This window comes from Camellia sinensis, chromosome 1, assembly GCF_055761805.1.
Source record: "Camellia sinensis isolate YWXY chromosome 1, ASM5576180v1, whole genome shotgun sequence".
Lineage (NCBI taxonomy): Eukaryota > Viridiplantae > Streptophyta > Magnoliopsida > Ericales > Theaceae > Camellia > Camellia sinensis.
In genome coordinates, this window is record NC_138961.1 from 30,070,079 (window position 1) to 30,090,329 (window position 20,251).

Here is a 20,251-nt window from a genome sequence, read left to right on the forward strand (position 1 = left end):
GGTGCAACTTAGGATTTGGAAGTGTGTTCTCTCAAAGTCTTACGTTCAATTTCCACTAAATGCTATTAAATTCTTAAAGTCACATCCATGGGTTTTGCTTGAGAGTTTCTAAATTCACGTTGAAGTGCGGGTAAGTTGCTCATTAATTTTTTTAATAGTAATGCTACATCCATTGAATTTGGTCTTGTCTGCATTGTCCGAGTTTGTATATATCGGTCGTTCAGTAGATCATTCGGGAGATCATCCGACCGGTTATTTAAGTAAATATTGATTAATACTCTGATTGAAAGGATGATAGCCGCGATTGATGAGGGTGACATTCATCATTTAGACGATTGTCTGGTCACATCATTTGGTCAGAATCAGACTCACTCTATTTCATTGAACAAGCATTTTTCTTTTCTTTTTTTTTATAATTAAAACTAATAAAGAATAGTAGTAAAAATGAAGGAGGTTGAACAAGCGGTTTTCTTTTTTTAATTAAAACCAATAAAGAATAGTAGTAAAGAATAATAGTAATAATAAGGGGTAAAAGTGTAATTTGGCCTGAAGGTAATTGAAGTAGGGTGGATAGAGAATATCCGTAGTGGAGTGAGAGTACCTTCAATCCAAACAGAAACACTGGAAGCAGAGATCGGAGCAAACATTTTTGGTTGGTACCCCCAAAGTCGTCCTCTTCCTCTTCCTCTCTGCACCAAACCCAATCCCTTTTCACTTCCTATTTTTCCTCCATCAAGCCCTAAAACCCTACTACACTCTCTCCTCTTTCTCTTCCTTCTTCTCCAATTTTTTATTCTCTTCAATTAGGGTTCTATTCTGTACTTCCCATTTTTCAGGAACAGCAAGCAATTCATTTCATCTAAATCCGAGTATGTTCTCTTTTTCTCTCATGCATGTGTGCTTCCGTGTAAATTTTGAAGCTTTTATGGGTTCATGAGGCTTGATCTATTGTTTGTTGGAATTTTTTTCTGTTTTTTTCCATCTGCATTTTGAGTCTGTTTGGTTGCTGGGAAAATTTTGGCATTTGAAACAAATTGGGGGTGAGGCTTAGCTGGGTCAAGATGAACTGTACTTTCTTGTTTGTCTGTTTACAAATTATATTTTTTTTGCTGCGAAATGAACCATTTACTGCAAGATTGCAGAGTTTGATCATTTTCCCCCCCTTCAGTATTTGTGTTGCAATTGATTGTCCCATGCAATTTCATTTGAGTGTTGGGATATGCTTTACTTTACCCTCTGTTTGGTTTCCGAGAAAATTGTTGCCATTTGAGAGAAATTTGGGGGAGGATTAGCTGGGTAAAGGTGAACTGTACTTCATTGTTTGTCTGTTTACATTGTATTAGCTATGAAATAGGAAATTTGGTTTAAGATAAAGTTTGATCGACATTCTGAGTCTGTTTCTGACACATTCTGAGCCGCTTTCACACATACTTTCAACTACTATTTGGGTTCATGAGTTTTAGATTTATATAAAGCATCCCAAACTAGTTTCTTTTCTCTATTTCAACTTTGAACACATTTCAATTCCCATGGTTTATTAGTTTTTGGATGGTTTAAAACATATTAGAAAGTAAACACTTTGTTAGAACTAAATGTAGTGTAGCCTTCCCAAACAATGAAATCATCTTACAATTTTGCCTTACTTTAAATATTGAGAACACGGATTTCCTTATTCTTTTATTGTAGAAGAATCTCTCTGGCTCCGCATCTGTCTCTCTCGTAGTTATTTTTTCGTTGTTTTTTAATGTAAAATTTCTCTTTGTTCACTCATATACCCATAAGCCCTCACACATGGTCATCAGCATAGCCTGATATTTGCCCGACACGTGTGGAGCGGGGACTTTACGTGGGTCTCGGGATTAGTCAGGTTTACGCGGATACCTGATAATAAATAAGTATGGTTGATTTTCTTCCCACCTCCTTAAATGTAGATTATGAATCTGTGCTCTCGCTGAGAAGAGTCACTTAACTCAGCCTTTTCTTCTATTCTTTAAATATCAATGATTATTCTTTTTTGTTGGCTTAATGTTGGTGTTATTTCATTTTTCAGGTTGCTTTTTGTAAATTCGACAGGAAGAGCAATGGATCACAGTTCAGGTGAGGACACAGACATAAGTGAATCCGAAATCGAGGAGTATGAAGACAAAGCTTATGAAAAACTGAAGAGTGGTAGTCATCAGGTCAAATTATCAGATGAAATGTTCAGTTGTCCCTATTGTCCGAAGATAAGAAAACGATATAAGGAACTCTTGCAACATGCTACTTCCGTGGGCAATTGTAATTCACAAAAACGAAGTGCAAGAGACAAGGCAAATCATCTAGCATTGGTAAAATACTTGGAAAAGGATTTAGGGGTTGGTCCTGGTTCTGGTCCATCACAACCTGTGACTGAGTCTGATGCCCTTGCAGATTGTGACCGTGATGAGATGTTTGTGTGGCCATGGATTGGAATTGTGGTTAATCTCCAAACTGAATGGAAGGATGGGCGATATGTGGGGCAAAGTGGTTCCAAGCTGCGGGACCAGTTGATAAGAAGAGGGTTCAATCCAATAAGAGTTCATCCGCTGTGGAATTTTCGAGGTCACTCAGGAAGTGCTGTTGTGGAATTTAATAAAGACTGGTCTGGTTTTAACAATGCCATGTCATTTGAGAAGGCTTATGAGGCAGATCATCATGGGAAAAAGGATTGGAATGCTGCATCTAAAGATCGAGGGTCTGATCTCTATGCTTGGGTTGCTCGGGCGGATGACTACAATTCTACCGGCATTATTGGGGAACATCTTCGCAAGACTGGAGACCTTAGAACCATTTCTGATCTCATGGCGGAGGAGGCTCAGAAAACAAGTAAACTTGTATCTAATTTGACAAACTTAATCGAGGTCAAAAATAGGAATTTGGTAGAGATGGAGAGCAAATTCTCTGAGACTTCAAACTCTCTTAACAAATTAATGGAGGAGAAAGACAGGCTCCATCAATCTTATAATGAAGGTGTGTGTGTTGTTTTAGTGCTCAATTATTGGCTCCCTCAACATTTTGAATTTGACTTGATTCTTATTTTTTGTTTACGGTATTAGTAGTTGCAGTGGTGGTAGTTTGTTTCATGTTTGTTTGGATTTGTCAGAGATAAAAAAGATTCAGTTGAGTGCACGAGAACATTTCCAGAAGATTTTCAATGATCATGAAAAGCTTAAGTTGCAACTGGAATCTCAAAAGGGGGAGCTTGAGCTGCGTGGAAAAGAATTGGAGAAACGTGATGTCCAAAGTGAAAATGAAAGGAGAAAGCTCTCTGAAGAGATTGAAAAGGTTTGATATTTCTGACTTGGTTTTACCGCTCTTGTATTAACTTTGTGAGTTTATCTGTTCAGACCTGATATAAATACTGAAGAAGAACAGGTCTCCTGTCAATAATTAATTGTTTAGGAGCTTGGCATTCATTGATATCCTGTTATCTATATGCTTTCTGAAGTGGAATGGCAACAAAGTTGACCATTTTCTTCCCCTTTATTCTAGACAAGGGAGAGTAGGCATTCTTTCTCAATCCGTTGTATTAATCATTCTCATCCTCAATGCAAAAGGCATGGCATGGCATTTTTTTCCACGTCTGAGTGAGCATGACTGTTCAAAGTGCGTTCTTGTAAGAGCACCTGTGCCATGAAGAAATTTGGGGTATTATGGTGATAACACGTGGCGGTATCACCGACAGTTCTCATATTGTGGTAGTGGGGTCTACGTGGTTTGCTTGGTGGGAGAAAAGAGTTGTTCGCCTAGTTCCATTTATAGTTTTTTATTGGTTGGTGACACTGCTTAGGATGGTTTCACCGTTGCACTCAATATTTGTTCTTGTGTCGTGTACAATATATTCAAATTCTGGACCCCAAGGCTGTGAGCAAAGTTGCATCTGGGTTTGAGCCCCTTGGTGGCATGTGGTGGAAGTCTTGGCAGCCGATCAATGGACTGGGTTTCAACATAGGCCATATGGTTCACTATGCCAAAAAAAAAAAAAAAAAAAAAAAAAAAAAAAAAAATTGTAGGGGGTTTCAACATTGGGCATATGATTCACTGCCAAAGAAAAAAGAAAAAAAAGTGAAGGTCTTATTGTACAGTAACTTTCATTATACTTGTTACTGCTGTAGCATTAGTTATTTTTATGATTATGTTATGTATTGAAGTGTTTTAGTTAGTTATGAAATGCTTGACCAAATTGATTTCATTGTTCTTTCAGAATGCCATAAAAAATAGTTCGCTTCAGATGGCAGCTATGGAGCAACAGAAAGCTGATGAAAATGTTTTGAAATTGGCTGAGGATCAGAAGGTCTGTGAATTGTTACATCACTGAAAATAATTGGATTACTCTCTGTCAAGTTCAAACGTTAGCTAATGTTAAGGCTGTGACTATTTATTTCAGAGACAAAAAGAGGATCTCCACACAAGAATAATTCAACTGGAAAAACAGCTGGATGCGAAACAAGCACTTGAGCTTGAAATTGAGCAACTGAGAGGGACATTGAATGTTATGAATCACATGGTTGACGATGGTGATTTGGAAGTCCTTAAAAAGGTTGAGGGAATGCACAAAATGTTGAGAGAAAAGGAAGGAGATTTTGATGATTTAGAAGCATTGAATCAAACTCTAATAGTGAAGGAGCGGCTTAGCAATGATGAGCTGCAGGAAGCTCGTAAAGAGTTGATTAATGTAAGTGTTTCATTTTATTTGTCCTTTTGTAGTTCTCTTTTCTGTTCTTTTCTTTTTTCCTTTTTGTGCGTGCCTGCGTGTGTGGATAACTAACTTTATTAATAGAAGCTAAAAACAAGAACGGCTTTTCTGTACCCAAATGCCTTCAGTTTTCAAAATGCTAACTGTATTTATCATTTTTACTGCTCCAGTTTAGATGCCATTGTCATTATAGACAGTCTTACAGGATCTTGATTCTTGCCAAGTATATGTTCCAATATGTAATGTTCTAAGTTGGATGTAGCCCATTGGTTTTGTTTACAGGTTTCAATTTACTTAGATTGTGATGGTATAGATATTTTTTGGATGGTATGATATGGCAGAAAAGAATCTACTTTTGTCACCTTGGGTACTTGCATCATTGCATGTACAAAAAGAGGAACCACTTTTGTTGACTTATGAAATTATTTTTCCTTCCTTTTTCCCTTTTTATCTTTTTTTTAGCATTTTTTAATAAAATTCTTAACCTTATTGGGGAAAGCAGAATTTATTTGTTTAGAATGTGAATGTGACTATAAGAGCAGGACATGCGTCTTGGGCAACTGGTTATGCAAAGGCTTTACTATGAACGACTGGATCTTCGGTATTTTAGTAACACTTAAACTGATACACACAAAACTGTAGCTTATCAGATTTTTCCGTAAATTCTACTGCTGGTTTCTTTGCCCATACAATTGGGTCTTTAAGCTTTGAAGAACTAATTCACTTGCTTTGTAGGGCTTGAAAGAAATGCCAAAAATTGATAATATTGGTGTTAAGAGGATGGGAGAACTTGACAATAAACCTTTCCATGAAGCAATGAAGCGGAAGTACAGTGCCGCAGAAGCAGAAGAGAGAGCTATGGAACTATGCTCGTTGTGGGATGAGTATCTTCGTGATCCTGAATGGCATCCTTTTAAAGTCGTCACCGTTAATGGGAAATCTCAGGTGTGCATTTTATAGTACAAGCTGAAACTATGCAAGCACAGTAGTTAAAACTTTTTACCTTGCTTGAGTAGCACAAACATTGTTCACATGATTATGAAGTAAAAAAAATTGTCTGTTTTGCATCAATGTTGCCAGATGTCAAACTATCATATTGCCTTTGTCAGTCAGTCAGTCAGTCAATGCCTTATGTCTTACGTGCAAATTTGAAGACATTGAAATATGTGGGTCAGGGATCCATTTTCATTGTTGGCTGCTCAGAATAGCAATTCATTGATTGGTGGCTTTATTCAAAATTCGTGATACCTTTAAAATGAATTGGATGTTGCACTCACTCTCTCTCTCTCTCTATTGATCTATCCTTTTATTTCCGTGTGTTTGTGACACACACATTAGAAAGAATTCCACATTTCCAAAGCTGCTCATTACTCTCATCAGTGTTGTATCTGCAAATGGTCTATGCAGTGTCCCAGTTGACATTGATGTGACCAAACTTCATTCTGGTATTTGACCTACATTTACTTTGTGAATGTCTTCCATGTTGATAGTTGAGTGTGCTTATTCAACATCCTTTTTGTTGTATGAGCGCGTGAAGGAAGTAAGTTTAAAACTGCTTGACTTTGGAAATTTTGATTTGAAACCACCTGCAGTTGGTAAAAACTCCACAAATGTGCACATGTATTCATCAAAATGGCACACTTTAGGCTCCCTTTGTTTTTCCTTTCTGCATGTTATAGTTTACATAATACTGATGTTTCTGGTTCAGGGAGTAATTGACACGGAGGATGAAAAACTGAAAGGTATGAAGAATGAATTTGGTGAAGAAGTATACGATGCCGTCACAATGGCTTTGACGGAGATAAATGAATACAACCCAAGTGGAAGGTACATAACCTCGGAGCTGTGGAACTACTTCAAAGGGAGGAAAGCGACATTGCAGGAGGGTGTTGCTGTCTTACTGAATTTGTATAAACGCAGGAAGCCGGCTGTCTGATGGTCGGAATGTATTTTATGTCATGAAGTGTGGTGTGTTTGTGTCTGTATCGCTGCAACATAGACTGACAATGTGGGGAGGGAAGGGGATTGGGGATCGGTTGACGTAATGAGTTATGAATTGCTATATGAAGAACCCACTAAAACAAGTGGATTTAGGGTTTGGGTTGTAGTGATGATTAAACTCCTAATAATAAACCAATGAACTTCGTTTCATGGATCCGCCTTGTGAAGTATGTACTAAACTATGCGTTTGTTGATCTGCATAATGTGTCAAATTTTCTTTTTTACTGTTGAAATGGATTTAAAATTAAAAAAAAAAAAAAAAAAACTCTCTTGCCTTATCTAGCTATCTAGTTGAGCGAGTGATATTTTGTTTAAGCTTGTCTTAAAAAATTAATGAATTTCAAATTAATTAAATTTTTTTTTTAATGTTTGACTTGTTTAATTTTTTAACCGTTTTTATATAAACATCATTTTTATTCATGAGTTATTTTTATAAATAAATAAATTCTATAATTTTGTTTATTCATATGAGTTAATTTTCATCATACTTTCCAAATAGATGTTGCTTTAAGTTTTAAAGTGTACATAAATTATTTTTATCATATTATTTTGAATAATATATATATATTTTTTAAGATTTAGAGAAAATATAATTCATTTATTTTCACTCTATTCTTACCTCGTTTTTAATTGATCTCATGGATATGTGAAATGGGCACTACGCTCCAATCTCGCCTGTTCCCATCTCGTGAGTTCCAATTCCAGAAAGAAAAATACTTTGCCCGTTTGTTTTCAAAAGTAGAATAGAGGAGATTGATAGTGAAGGGATTAATTAAATTATATTTATTTTAATAATAGTTGTTAGTGTAGAAATTGTTAAATTATTTTTACATAAAATAATAAAATAAATAAAAAAATATAAAAAATTAAACCTTAATATTTAAAAAAAAAAATCTCAATATATAAAAAAATAAAAAAATTTCTAATCCCCTCACTATTTTTCTAATACCATCTCCACTTCCTCCACCTTAATCCCCCTTCCAACCTCCATCTATTTCACTTCCTCCATCCTAATCCCCTCCCCAACTCTATAAACAAACACAATACTAAGCCTCCGTTTGGGAAGTGGGTTGGTTTTTTGACTTTTTTGGCTATTTTAGCCTGGGCTAAAAAGTTTGGTTTGGGAAGGATTTTTTGATTTTTTGGTTTTTTTGACTTTTTTTGTGAGAGAAGAATGTAATGATTATGGGTTGGATGTGATATTTTATTTTTTGTGGCTAAAATAGCCTATTTTGTCTTTTGTGGCTAAAATAATCAAAAAAGCCCCATTTAGCTCTTGTCAAACGGAGCCTAAATAACCTCACCTCCATCCTAATCCCCTCCTATCTATTTAACCCCAAAATAAACGGGGCCTTTGGAGCTCTAAAATTAGGAAAATGTTTGAGGGTCACAATTTTTGTGGCCACAATGGCTCAAAATTGTCAAAACGACGTCGTTTTGGGTGCAAAACATGTCAAAATGACGTCATTTTGATAATTTTAAGCCATTGTGGCCACAAAAATTGTGACCCTCTAACATTGTTGCTAAAATTAATTCTAAGAATAATGCTTGGGATCCCCTTTTGGGGGTCACCCCCTCACCCCCTTTTGCCACGTGACGGGTGGTGATTGGAGGAGGAGGAAAAAAAAGAAAAAAAAAAAGAAAATGTAACCAATAGGAGAGAGAGGGGGTCAAAGGGGGTGGGGAGAAAAGGGGGATGAATCATTGTTGTAATTCTAATGAGTTGGTAATAAATTTCACCCATTATTGATGTGATGTATGTTTTTTTTTTTTTTTTTTTTTTTTTTAACTCTATGCCAACTCATTAAAGCTGCTCTTTTAGAACTTTCAATCACAACTGTTCTAGAAATCTACGCTGGCGGCTTAGGTTCTAACGGAGGTCATGAATTTAACTGTTTCTATAATACTTGTATTTTGTAAGGATGATTAGATTAATTTTTATAAATGTTCATCTAATAATTAATAATTAATTTTCTTCAATCAAACAAAAAAGTCTAAACCTAAACTAGTGGGTGTTTAGGATTTATTTATTTTGTGATTTTTTAAAGTTTATTTTATTTTTTAGTATTTTTTTTAAAAAAAAGTTAATAGACTTTTAAATTTAGTTTCACGATATGAATTAGAAAATTTAAAAATTTCTAAATAAAGAAAAAAAAAAAGAGACAAAATTAAATAAAAATTGTTGATTTTTTAAATTACTTTTACGGATTGAGAAAATTAAAAAAATTAATATAATTTATTTAAAAGATTTGTTTGATTTGTTTCCTAAGAGACAATTATTTAAAAAAAAAAATTCAAAAATTTATTTAGTTTAAAATTTAAAATCACCTTTTTATTTATTACACATTAATTAATCATTTCATTTGTTCACATCTTACATATTAATTAATTACTTTGTCTCTTACACTTATCTATTTAATTATAAAAAAAGATTAAGGGTTCGTTTGGTTTGTATTTCTGAAAAATTTCTGGGAAATTTTCTCTACAAATAAATTTTTAAAAGTAATCAAACTAAACAAATTTTCTCAAAACTTGTAAACCAAACAAGTTTTCCAAACAAATCTATCTCTCACACACATCAAATCAATCACTTTTTCTAAAACTCTCTCTCAAAATAATTTTCCAAAACATCTTTTGAAAAAAACCAAACCAAACAACTTTTCGTATTTTTTATTTCTAAAATATATCTCTCAAACACAAACCAAACATATCCTAAATCATCCCAAACTCAAAATAACAAAACTATTTTTAAATTATATAATTAAATAAATTTTTAAATTTTATAAACTCTTTGAAAAAATTATTTAATAAATACAAACCAATGCGGCTTTTTTGCTTTTGTTTTTGTTTTTGTTTTTGGGGGTTTGATGTGACTTTTTCTTAGGTGTTACCAAACGATAATAAAGGAAAGCTAGGTTAGGGTTTGGGTTTGCTCAAAAAGAAAAAAACACTACTCAAAAAAATAATCTCGAATGCCCTTCACTCTCCCCAGTCAGGTAAACCCGTCCTCCTCCTTTTTCCCCCAAATTGGTTAATTTCAATTCAGTGGAAATGATTTGAATCAAGCATTTTAAGTTTTAAGTTTCCAATTCATTGTGAATCTTATCATAATGTTTCTTGATGTTGCAAGCAGACACTTGCAATTTTTCCAATTGAAAATGGAAAATGAAGTTATTGAAGAGCTCAGAAGAGCACGTAGTCTGGTAATGAGCCTTGCGAAAGACGTTGATGTGAAGAATCAGAGATTGTGGGAAATGGAATGCAAGTGTGATGAGACTTCCACAACTCTTGGCAGGATGATTTCTGAGAAAGATAAGCTCCATCAAGCCTTTGCTGAGGGTATGCCATGTTTCTTACAAATGCTATAAGTTCTTTTTTTTCAATAATGTGTTTGTGTTGGGAGATTTAGCTAGAGATTTAGAAAGGAAAAAAAGAATAAGTGTGAAGTATAAGAATATTTTATTTATGGGGAGAGATTTAGAAAAGAAAAAGAGAAAAAGTCGTGAAATATAATTATATTTTATTTATATTTTGGGTAGAGAATTTGAGGAGGTATTTGAAAAGATAAATGAAAAATATAGATAAAATGTAAAACATATCTACATTTTATTTAATTTCACACTTTTTTTCCTTTTAATTTTTAAATCCCTTCTCAAATCCCTAACTAAACAAGCCTAAGGGAAAAAATGTGTGAAATAGGTCAAATGTACATATGTTTTATTTACCTTTCACCTGATGTTTTCCTTTTCCCTTTCCAAATTTCCTAGTTAGTAGTTATATCACTTCATTTGTATTTTCTTAAATTTCTATGGCAGCATTTGTATTTGTTGTTGTTTTCATTTTGTATTTTGTTCTCGAAAATTATAAAAAAAATTAAAAAAATGGAAACTAATATTGAAAGAAAACTAGTTTGGGAAATTGTTTTTGATTTGGATTTTTTTTGTAAACACTCCTTTTTGTTAAATTTTTTTGAGTTTTTGAAATCTATTTTCACTCCAAAATGAAAACGATTGGCAAATTTTTTTATTGTTTTTGTTTCGAAAGCACAAAAAAAAAAAAAAAAACCTTAATGAAAATTTTGAAAAGATACCAAATGTGGGCTAAGTGATTTTGATGGTATACTACATTCTCATTGTACCCATGATTGGAGTTATTTGCCATTCCTATTGCTGTTGCTAGCAATTTTCGTCACATTATTTTGAACTTAATACAGAGGTTTTTTTTTTTTTCCGTTGAAAAGTTGAAAATTTTCCTTTTCTTAGGAAATCAGAATGAAACATTAGTTGAGTGTCAAAATTCCAATGTTTTCACAGAAACACACTGAAACATGCCAAGAAACGTGAGTTGATTCGACACCATTACGAATGTCTAACAATGGTCATTTCTAGTTGCATTTTTTTTTTTTTTGGGGTCAAAAGAAGATATTTGAGAATAAAGAAAAATATAAAATTTATTAGAGAATTTGAGTTACTAGGAAGGAGAAGATAAAAGAAGCTTAAGTCACTTATTCTTTTTTTACCGCAAAATACTTTTTTCCCTTTGCAATAGCAAATCTATTCCCAACTAAACCTTTAAACTTTTTGTTTCTGAACTACTAATATTCATAGACCTCAACACGTTCAATTATTTTATTATTGAGAATCTATTTAACATTGATATAGGTTTTTGTTTTTGTTTCCAATCATTTTCTATTTTTTTTTTTCTCATTGCCTTATGTTCCCTTATGTTTTCATTTCCAAGCTAACCGAAACAAAATTTTGATCCTTGGGGGACTGTATATAACAGGACCACTATGAACCATGTGTAGATTAAAGCAATCACTAAGCATCCATACACTTAGGTGTCTCCAATTAGGTTTTGTGGCCCCTTGGTAAGCTCATCATGTATTAGTTTAAACAAATTGATTATTTCACGGTTTGATGTGTAATACTTTAAAATTATGCCTCGGTATATTTAACAATTAGGTGCGTAGCCAAATTTCATTTTTTGTGGGTGTGAAAATCTCACTTTGGTCCTTCCACTTTTAATTTTTGTCAACCTCATTAATGGTAGATGGACAGATTGGTGACATTGTAACTTGAAAGTGTATGGGGTTGAAGATCACAATCAAAGTTTTTAAAGGCAAATGCGTACTTTAAGGCGTTTTACCTCTCATGAGGCGAGGCGTAAGCCTCAGGGCATTGAGGCATAAGCATTTCAAATTTCAAATTTTAATATTTACTGAATAAATTAAATATTTTTAAATAGTTAAAAAAATAAAAACAAAATTAAATATAAATATGTAAATACTTTTCGCTTTAATGCGTTGAATATTTTACTGCATAGAAGGAAGTTTTCCTTCGCTGAAAGAGAAATCGATATTCTTAACTTCAGTGATTAAGCTTCTCACTTGACCATTAACTGTGTTTTTCTTGATTGATCATTTACTTAATTTTTCCTGTAGAATATAGTTGTAAAAATAGATTCTTTTTAATTTTTTTTATGTTTAAACAATCTAATAGACTAAGTTTAACAAATGCCCAAGGCAACTTCTCCATGTGCATATTCCTCACATGCTTATGCACAAAAAGCGTAAAAACCGCCCTTAAGACGCATGTCTCAAACTATGATGTGCAAGCCTTTAGGGAGTAATGCCTAAAAATCAAAGTCTTGATGCGTTTTACCTTAGTCTCAAGGCGAGGTGAGCATCGAGGCGAGCCTCAAGAAAACCTTTTAAAACTCTGATCACAATTAAAAAGTGGAGGGGCCATTTGAGATTTTGGTGAAAGTTTAGGGGTGCTAAGTGTAATTAACGTATTATGTTTTTAACATAATCTTGTGCAGCAATTAAAACTTAAAAGTTATGTTCCTGTCAATAACTCGTCGTATTTTTATAGAAATGAGAAAGATGGAGTTTATTGGGCTACAAAATGAAAAGCTGAAGCACGAATTGGAATGTCAAATGAGGAATATGCATTTCATGAGGCTAGAAAATGAAAAGCTGAAACAGGACTTGGTACATCAAAGACAGGAACTTGAGCAACAAACTAAAGACTTGGAGAAGCAAAAGGCCCAAGTTGATCTTGAGCACAAAAACTTGCTTGCCGAGAAGGAAAAAGTAAGTATGCTTCTGCATTCTCGAAAATAGCTCAATTTGTCTTTTAATGAGAAAACACCCTTCTTTCGTATTTTTGGTTGTATAGAATGCCAAATGAATTGATTCACATTTTAGATCATGCCTCCGTAATTTTGAGAAAAATCAGTCTGAAAATAATGGGAAGGTGGTATTTAACTAGTGCAAGCCTTGAAGAAATATTCATGCAAGTAAGTAGGAAGGATTCCACCTTCTCGCTGTTTTCTATTTGCTGTCTTTCTGAAATGACTAGCTAAAACGCAGCTATGATAGCCGAAAGGGAGTGATTTAGACAGCTCTAGGGCATGCTTCTGACCTTAAAATTAATTTTCATGAGCACATTGGGTCCAGATCTACAAGGAAGGCATTGAATAGAGTCAGATATGGGAATTTGCTATTGCCTTGAGCTGTTGGTGACACAATTTTCTCTCTCAGTTGGTAATTTGGTACAGAACCTTATGCTATAGTGGTGAATTATTTTGCTTTAGGAACATATTCAAATATATCCATCTTAAGGTCTACAGCTCTTCAGTTACATTTGTTGAGTTAAGGTGGTTTCAGTATGTAGGAATGCGTTCTCTACTTAGTTTTAATTTAAAAAAGAAAAGAAATTCTTTACTGTAATTTCTAAATCATTTGTGTTTGGTAGCATATGTTTGTATTTCGTGCTTCTATTAATTATATATGCTTTTCTTTGTTTTTTTTTTTCCCCTCTGATAAGCAATAGATATATGCAGGTACTACTGAATACCAAATTTCCTCACCGTTAGCTGCAAAAATTATATTCGTCCTCGGTCACATAGATCATTATGTCAACAATTTGGTTTCATTTTTTTTAATACTTTGACTGCATCATCTCTTTTTTTTACGATTGCTTTATTTTGAATTTTGGCAGGATTTTTCTTATCATTAACTAAATTTTCCTTCAAGCTGATTTTAAATTTGGGTCATGAATGATGCAGTTGAAAACTCAGAATCTCATTGAAGATGACTACAGCCTGAACGTCCAGATTGATGCTTTGAAGGAAGAATTGGCTGAAAAAGTTGATGACATGCATGATATGGAAACCCTTAACCAGACTCTTATTCTTAGAGAGCACATGAGTAATGTTGAGCTACAGGAAGCTCGAAAAAAATTGATCAATGTAAGAACTTGAGCTTTTATGGTTTTAAAATGATGAATTAAAAACTGGGATAGCACAACTGTTTAGAATATGACTGGTTATGCTGGAATACATCTTAAAAAAAATTTGACGTGGTTCAAAATTCTTGTTTGAATGATTTTCTTGTCCTACCTATATAGGTTTTGCCAGATGTTTTGGATACAACAACAATTGGAATCAAAAGGATGGGAGAGGTTGATCAGAAACCTTTTCAAGATGTGTGCTTACAGAGGTTTTCTGATGAAGATTGGGAGGTAAAATCTATGGAGCAAAGCTCATTGTGGCAAGAAAAAGTTAAAGATTCAAGTTGGCAGCCTTTCAGACAAATGACGAAAGATGGAAAATTACAGGTATGACAGACCACCACCAGCTTTCTTTCTTTGCTCCACCCCATCAGTAACTTGATGAGTAACAAAATCTAGTGAGATTATGTATTGTATAATAAATGACACAAATATATGCATTAAGTAAAATATATATAGGAGTTACAAAATGTACAATCTAGACAACATGGGAGCTCAAGCTCTACATAAGGAGAGGTGTTTCTACTATTGGCTCATGGCACATGATTCTTTGCCTTGAAACTATTTGTTGTATAAAAACTCGAATAAGTACAAAAAAAATGTATGAAAACTCGAGCAAAATGGAGAAGTAGAAAATGTAGAAAATAAGGTATTTAGGCAAGGCTCGTCTAGGACGCTGCTATCTTCCAGATAGTAATTTCCCCACTTTTGATGCAGGATGACTCTTAGAATTTTTATCTTCAGGTTGAGACTTTTCTGAGGTTGCAGTCCTTTATAGTCTTGTCACCAGAACCCAACCTGGTAAAATGGAATATAAAGCTGAAGGTGTGAAAAGATCAACAAAACAAGAGATTGAGAATAGTTCTATGGAATTCTTTGATATGTATATATCTGATTGTTTCTAGCCATTTCTTGGAGGCTTATTTATAATTTTCCGGTGATCACCCTTTTAGAAAGACAATCTTTCTGTGGAGGGGCCACTTTTCCTTTCAAAAGTTTGTATTGGTTCAGAAATAACTGTGTACAACATTGAGATTTTTCCCCAGTCACTCGAGTGATGCACTCAAATGCTCTGAACCAAGAGACTCCGGTGTGCATTGCCTGAATCTGTTCAATGAATGCTCAAACGATGGTGATCGCTTGAGGGGATGATTCCATCAAGGGACCAAACACTGCACCATAGAAGAATTCCAGTAGCCATTGCCCGATATTCACTCAATAAAAGTGTTGGCTTTCTTTCAAGTGGACTTCTTTTCATTCTTTAATTATATATATGATTCATCAAAAAATATATCAAAATTTTACTAGAAGCTCCCTCTTAAGTGCCTTTCCTCTTGAGAGGAATCCATTGGAAGCTTGAAGTAAATGAGGTGTCTCCCTATTTATGGAAGAGGCTCTCATCAAATGGAACCCAATAATCCCATGTGTGATTCAAACAAATTATTTGAATCAAGTTGTTTGGTGGGAAAGGTGACATTTTGGTTTCCCTCCAAAACCGAAGTTCCTGACTATTTTATCAATTGTGTTATATTATACTATTAGTACATACTGTACAGCACTATCACATGCATGGATAGCATTGACGGGGAACTAGTTATTGGCTCAATACCATTGATTCTGACAAGGTAGATATTCAATGGAAAGAGACTCATGCCACCAGTCATGAATAAACTTCAATGGATGGAACTATAACTATATGTTTCACATATGGAGTTTCCTGAGAACCACATTTTTTTAAAATCTCCAAAGCATTTTAGAGAATGCTCCGTCCAGTGTGAGTAAAACATTACAGCTAAGTTTATTTCTGAAAGCCTACATACAAATTTTATTATACACTAGTAAGAATAACTAATAGACTCATTTAAATAATAAGATGACAGAAGTGAAGTAGTAAGCTCTTCGTGATGAAAGATACATTGGTTTCTACACAAGATCATTGAACACTAATTTTTTCCCTTTTTTGTTCTTTGTTTCTTATTCCTTTGGTTGTTGGTACTCTTTTCTCTATTTTGACATTTTTTCCATTTGTGGATTATAATTCGTCCAAAATGCAGGAAATAATTGATGAGGATGACACTAAGTTGAAAGAATTGAGACGTCTATGGGGTGAGGCGGCATACAATGCTGTGGTCAATGCGTTGCTGGAATTAAATGAATATAATCCAAGTGGGAGGTATGTAGTTAAAGAACTCTGGAACTTCAAGGAGGGAAGGAGAGCTAGTCTAAAAGAAGTAATTGAGTGCATAATCCAGCAACTGAAGACTCTCAAGCCTCTTAAACGTAGAAGGTGAGGGGGTTGAGGCCAGCATTCGGTCATGCAACGAGACTAATTCATATTTACAAGGTACACAAAATACAATAGTAGTAGAGAGGGAATTATGTTTTACTGCTTTCCACTTGGGTCACTTGCATGGTGTTGTGTGCTGTTTTCTTCATATAAATGTTTTCTTGATCCCTGAAATGCATAATGACTTAAGTAAAAAGTAAGACAATACGGATGCAAGACACATGTCATGTACTACAAGAATTAGCGCAAGTTGCAACAGCCTTGTCTTTTTTGTTTTTAAAAAATGTTTTTTGTTGGAATATTACATGCTTAGACGCGTCCATTGCTTGTAACAGTTCACTGGAGATCTGCTAGGAGCTATGACTATATAATATGTGGACATTAACACAGGCAACAATGACATTTTAATAGGTGTTGTTTGCGATGCTGCACAACGTAAGGGCTGATTATGGGACTTGTATTTCTGAGAGATCCGAAGAAACATTACCCACTCGAGCAGTGGCGGAGCCACGATTTTGGCTCAGAACCTTTGAATTAAAATCTTAACAAAAATCATAATTTAACTTAATTTTTATTTGATGATAGGACTAAATATTAGTGCGACGCAAAAGTTATATTTAAATATAAGGTCAAGTTAACTAATCATTATCTTTATTGTTATTAATTTATTTTATATATGACGATCATTACGGTTTAAAAAATTACATATACTCTCATAAAATACGAAAACAAAATTATATTAAGATGCACACACTAGATATAGTGAGGATAGATAAAGAAATGAGAAAAAGATGAATAAATAATATACATAAGATATTATATATTACTTGTTTTTTTCACCGTTTTGAATAATTGAATTACATGGCAATATATTATTAGTTGTCATTAGTTGTGTAATAATTATGTGTTGTATAAGAGGTGATATAAAATAGTCACAAAATATTAGTGATAAATTAAACATTTTTTTAAAGTGATATTACTTGGATTAAATTAAATTTTTTAATAAAACATTTACTTTAAATTTCACTTTAAATGATTTAAAGTAAATTTTATAATTTAAATTTTTTTAATAAAACATTTATAATATAGCATAATTAAACATTTAAAGTGATAAATTAAACATTTTTTTTAATAAAAAAAAGTAAAGAAATTTGTGATATAAAAATTTCAAGATATTACTTGGATTAAATTGAAATATATATTTTTATTAGAGGCAAAAAAATAATTTTTCAAAAGTTAAGGGGGGGCACGTGACCCCTCTGGGCCTCACGTGCCTCCGCCCCTGCACTCGAGTAGGGGAATTAGTGAACTGCTTATGTTTGTGCTTCTTTTTTTTCTTTAAGGAGCTATATTCTATGTCATTTCACATCTATGGAAATGGTATCATGTTTCCTCGTCTCTCTTTTTGTGTGTGAGTGTGATTGCTTGTGCACCTCTCTCCATCTCTTTTATGTGAGAGATTTGGGTAAAATGACGTTATATATGTTGTTAGCAGCCTTCAAGAATATGAAATGCTCTTTTATGACATTGACATTGTACTGACTCAGACCCATGCTGACGTATGTTGAGTCCGACATCAAAATTCTACATAAGGGGTCTTTAGTTTGTAAGTGGGAATAACAAACCCAATTGATGTTGTAGGCTACCCCTTTAAATGAGTTCCCATGTAGGCTACACACACAACCATGTATATTTGAGGGCACTGAGCATGGATGTGTTCTGTTTGACCTTGATCACATGGGTTAAATCTGGGGTTTGTACCCAACTACAGGGGCTAATTGTGGTGGCATTTGGACCCAACTGCAAGGGGTTAATTGTCGCTTTTGGACCCCTAAAACAGATGCTATAGAGTAAAGAGAGGGAGGGAATGTAATGACCCCAATCAACTCTGGCGTGTGCCACGTCCCACTTAACCTAATTTTCAAACATCGGCAAACTCCTCTTGGGGAAGACCCAAGTCATTACTCATATGCGCACAAAATGCGTATTGGACTGTGACTCTTATTAAGAATGATCAATTGGGCTTAATGGCTTATATTAGAATTTATTTACTATGGATATGGACCCTTATCCAAAGGTGGAAAATGACATTTGATGAAACATTATTATAAGGTTCTATAATAGTCTTTGAGGACCGGCTATCTCATCGGCTACTCTTCTTTGGTAATTTTAAGCTGCAAACTAGTTAGTTGTATTATTTTTAGCCACTATCATCGTGCATTACTAACATATCATACATTTTTAAGGCTAATAGGTCATGAAAGTTATAGCTTGTGTTTCTTTTCTCCTCTCTTGGTAGTTTGAACTTGGACATTATTTTTTCCCATATTTCCAGAATGAGTGTCTCAACAGAGTTGGATCCAAGTGCTCAGATCTGGTATTTGGATTGTGCATTTCAAAGAAAAGCTCCCTTGAATGTTGATATCATGAAAATGAGAATCTTCTTGGCGGTTGAGAGGAATATCAAGTGAAACATCTATTATATGGAGGGATATATGGAAGTGCTCTCAAATAATGAAGAAAATGGCGCAAGGAAGATTTAGAGAGAATTTTGTTTGCTAAACCAAAACCGTTGAAATACAACTGGATCCAGTGTGAAGGTTGACTGATGAAATGTGTGTGTGTATATATATATATGTATATTTTCCGTGGTAAATTATCTTGAATTGTGGCTGCTCAGCATGCTATCATAATGTCATCAAGACGTTCATCTGCCAACATGCTAGGTCTTAAAATGACAAGCACATTATGGGTTTTCAGTTCCGTTGTTTAAGTTGGAGTTTGATCCATGTTTAGAATGAATTGTTGACTTGTTTCTGCAACTGGGGCTGAGAGGATGTGGAAACTCAACATCGAACCACTCTCTGAAACTAGTGAGAACAGTTGTAGAAGTATGTGAGGCAGTTCTTGAGCTCTGTAAGAAGAAAAACATCTCTTCTTGTAAGTTGTATGATCATCACATAAAATTTAGGTTGGTTTTGTCTTGCTCCATTAAAATGGATTATGGATGTTGATCCTCTCCGGGGTTATGCAGGTTTGAGGTTTGCCGCAAGTCCACTGCTGACAATTGACGTGTTTCTGATTCGGAATTTGGGGGCATGGTTGCTCAACTTGTTTATTTGGAATTAAAATGACAAAATTTGGGGATTCATTTTAATTGTTGTAGGTACATTGATCAATACTTATGATTGTGCTTTTGCTTTCAAACTTTTGAAAATTGTGTTTTTTTATTTGTGTTTTTTGGTTGCTCAATTAACTCGTTGAGTTAAATTCATGTCATGCTCAATAAAACTAACAGGTTTTAAATTTTAGAAGAATTATATTGAATTAGACAATTATAATTTGACAATGCATAGTTTAACAAACAATGAATGCTAACAACGACAACATAAAAGAGTTGATATTGGAGAAAATAAATTCAATACAAGAAATAATCAGGTAAGAAGTAATTATTCTTTGCTTTTGATAAAAACTGTTTTTTTATTTTTCGAGTTAAAAGTGTACGTGAATAATTAACGTAGCCCAGTTGGATAACTTCATTTTAAATTATTTTTTAAAATTGAAAATTCATTTGATCATTTTTTTCACATAAAATAATTTTATAAATTTTAATTATTCATTTTGAGTACTAAAAATTTCATTGCAAACATTAAAATTACAAATTCTTATGGTTAGTGGTTCTTTCATAAAGTGCTCTTTTGGAAAGTTGGTAAAAAATTAGCTTCTAATTTTTTACTCATTTTGGGTCACATTACCTCTCATATAATACAAAAAGATAAAATAAGTTAAAAAAAGTTAAAAAGTTAACTTTTAATCAACTTCTTAAAATATCTCAAAATATTTTTAAAAAAAGTAAGTTAAAAATAAAACATGACGTGTTTTATTATTATTATTATTTTATTTTTAAAAATATGAATGAAAAGTTTAAAAACACATGTCTTTTTTATATTT

At 33.6% G+C, this 20,251-nt stretch overlaps 1 protein-coding gene across 1 annotated transcript; it reads left to right on the forward strand.

The window, feature by feature from the left end:
- Positions 1-546: 546 nt before the first annotated feature.
- Positions 547-19,507, forward strand: LOC114272887 (protein INVOLVED IN DE NOVO 2). The gene is made up of 14 exons (XM_082866680.1): positions 547-869; positions 2,051-2,988; positions 3,122-3,303; positions 4,223-4,312; positions 4,406-4,693; positions 5,450-5,659; positions 6,423-6,649; positions 9,622-9,711; positions 9,849-10,054; positions 12,592-12,812; positions 13,790-13,972; positions 14,131-14,340; positions 16,068-16,357; positions 18,636-19,507. Exons 2-13 carry the CDS (start codon positions 2,082-2,084, stop codon positions 16,302-16,304), a joined length of 3,051 nt encoding a protein of 1,016 aa, XP_082722806.1. The 5' UTR covers positions 547-869; positions 2,051-2,081; the 3' UTR covers positions 16,305-16,357; positions 18,636-19,507.
- The last annotated feature ends 744 nt before the right edge of the window (positions 19,508-20,251 follow it).

Bases quoted from the DNA above. Each gene is read 5' to 3' on its own strand.
- LOC114272887 (XM_082866680.1), top strand. From the start codon at position 2,082: ATGGATCACAGTTCAGGTGAGGACACAGACATAAGTGAATCCGAAATC. The intron at 4,313-4,405 runs GTCTGTGAATTG...TATTTATTTCAG, and splicing joins AATTGGCTGAGGATCAGAAG to AGACAAAAAGAGGATCTCCA. The intron at 9,712-9,848 runs GTAAACCCGTCC...TGTTGCAAGCAG, and splicing joins CCTTCACTCTCCCCAGTCAG to ACACTTGCAATTTTTCCAAT.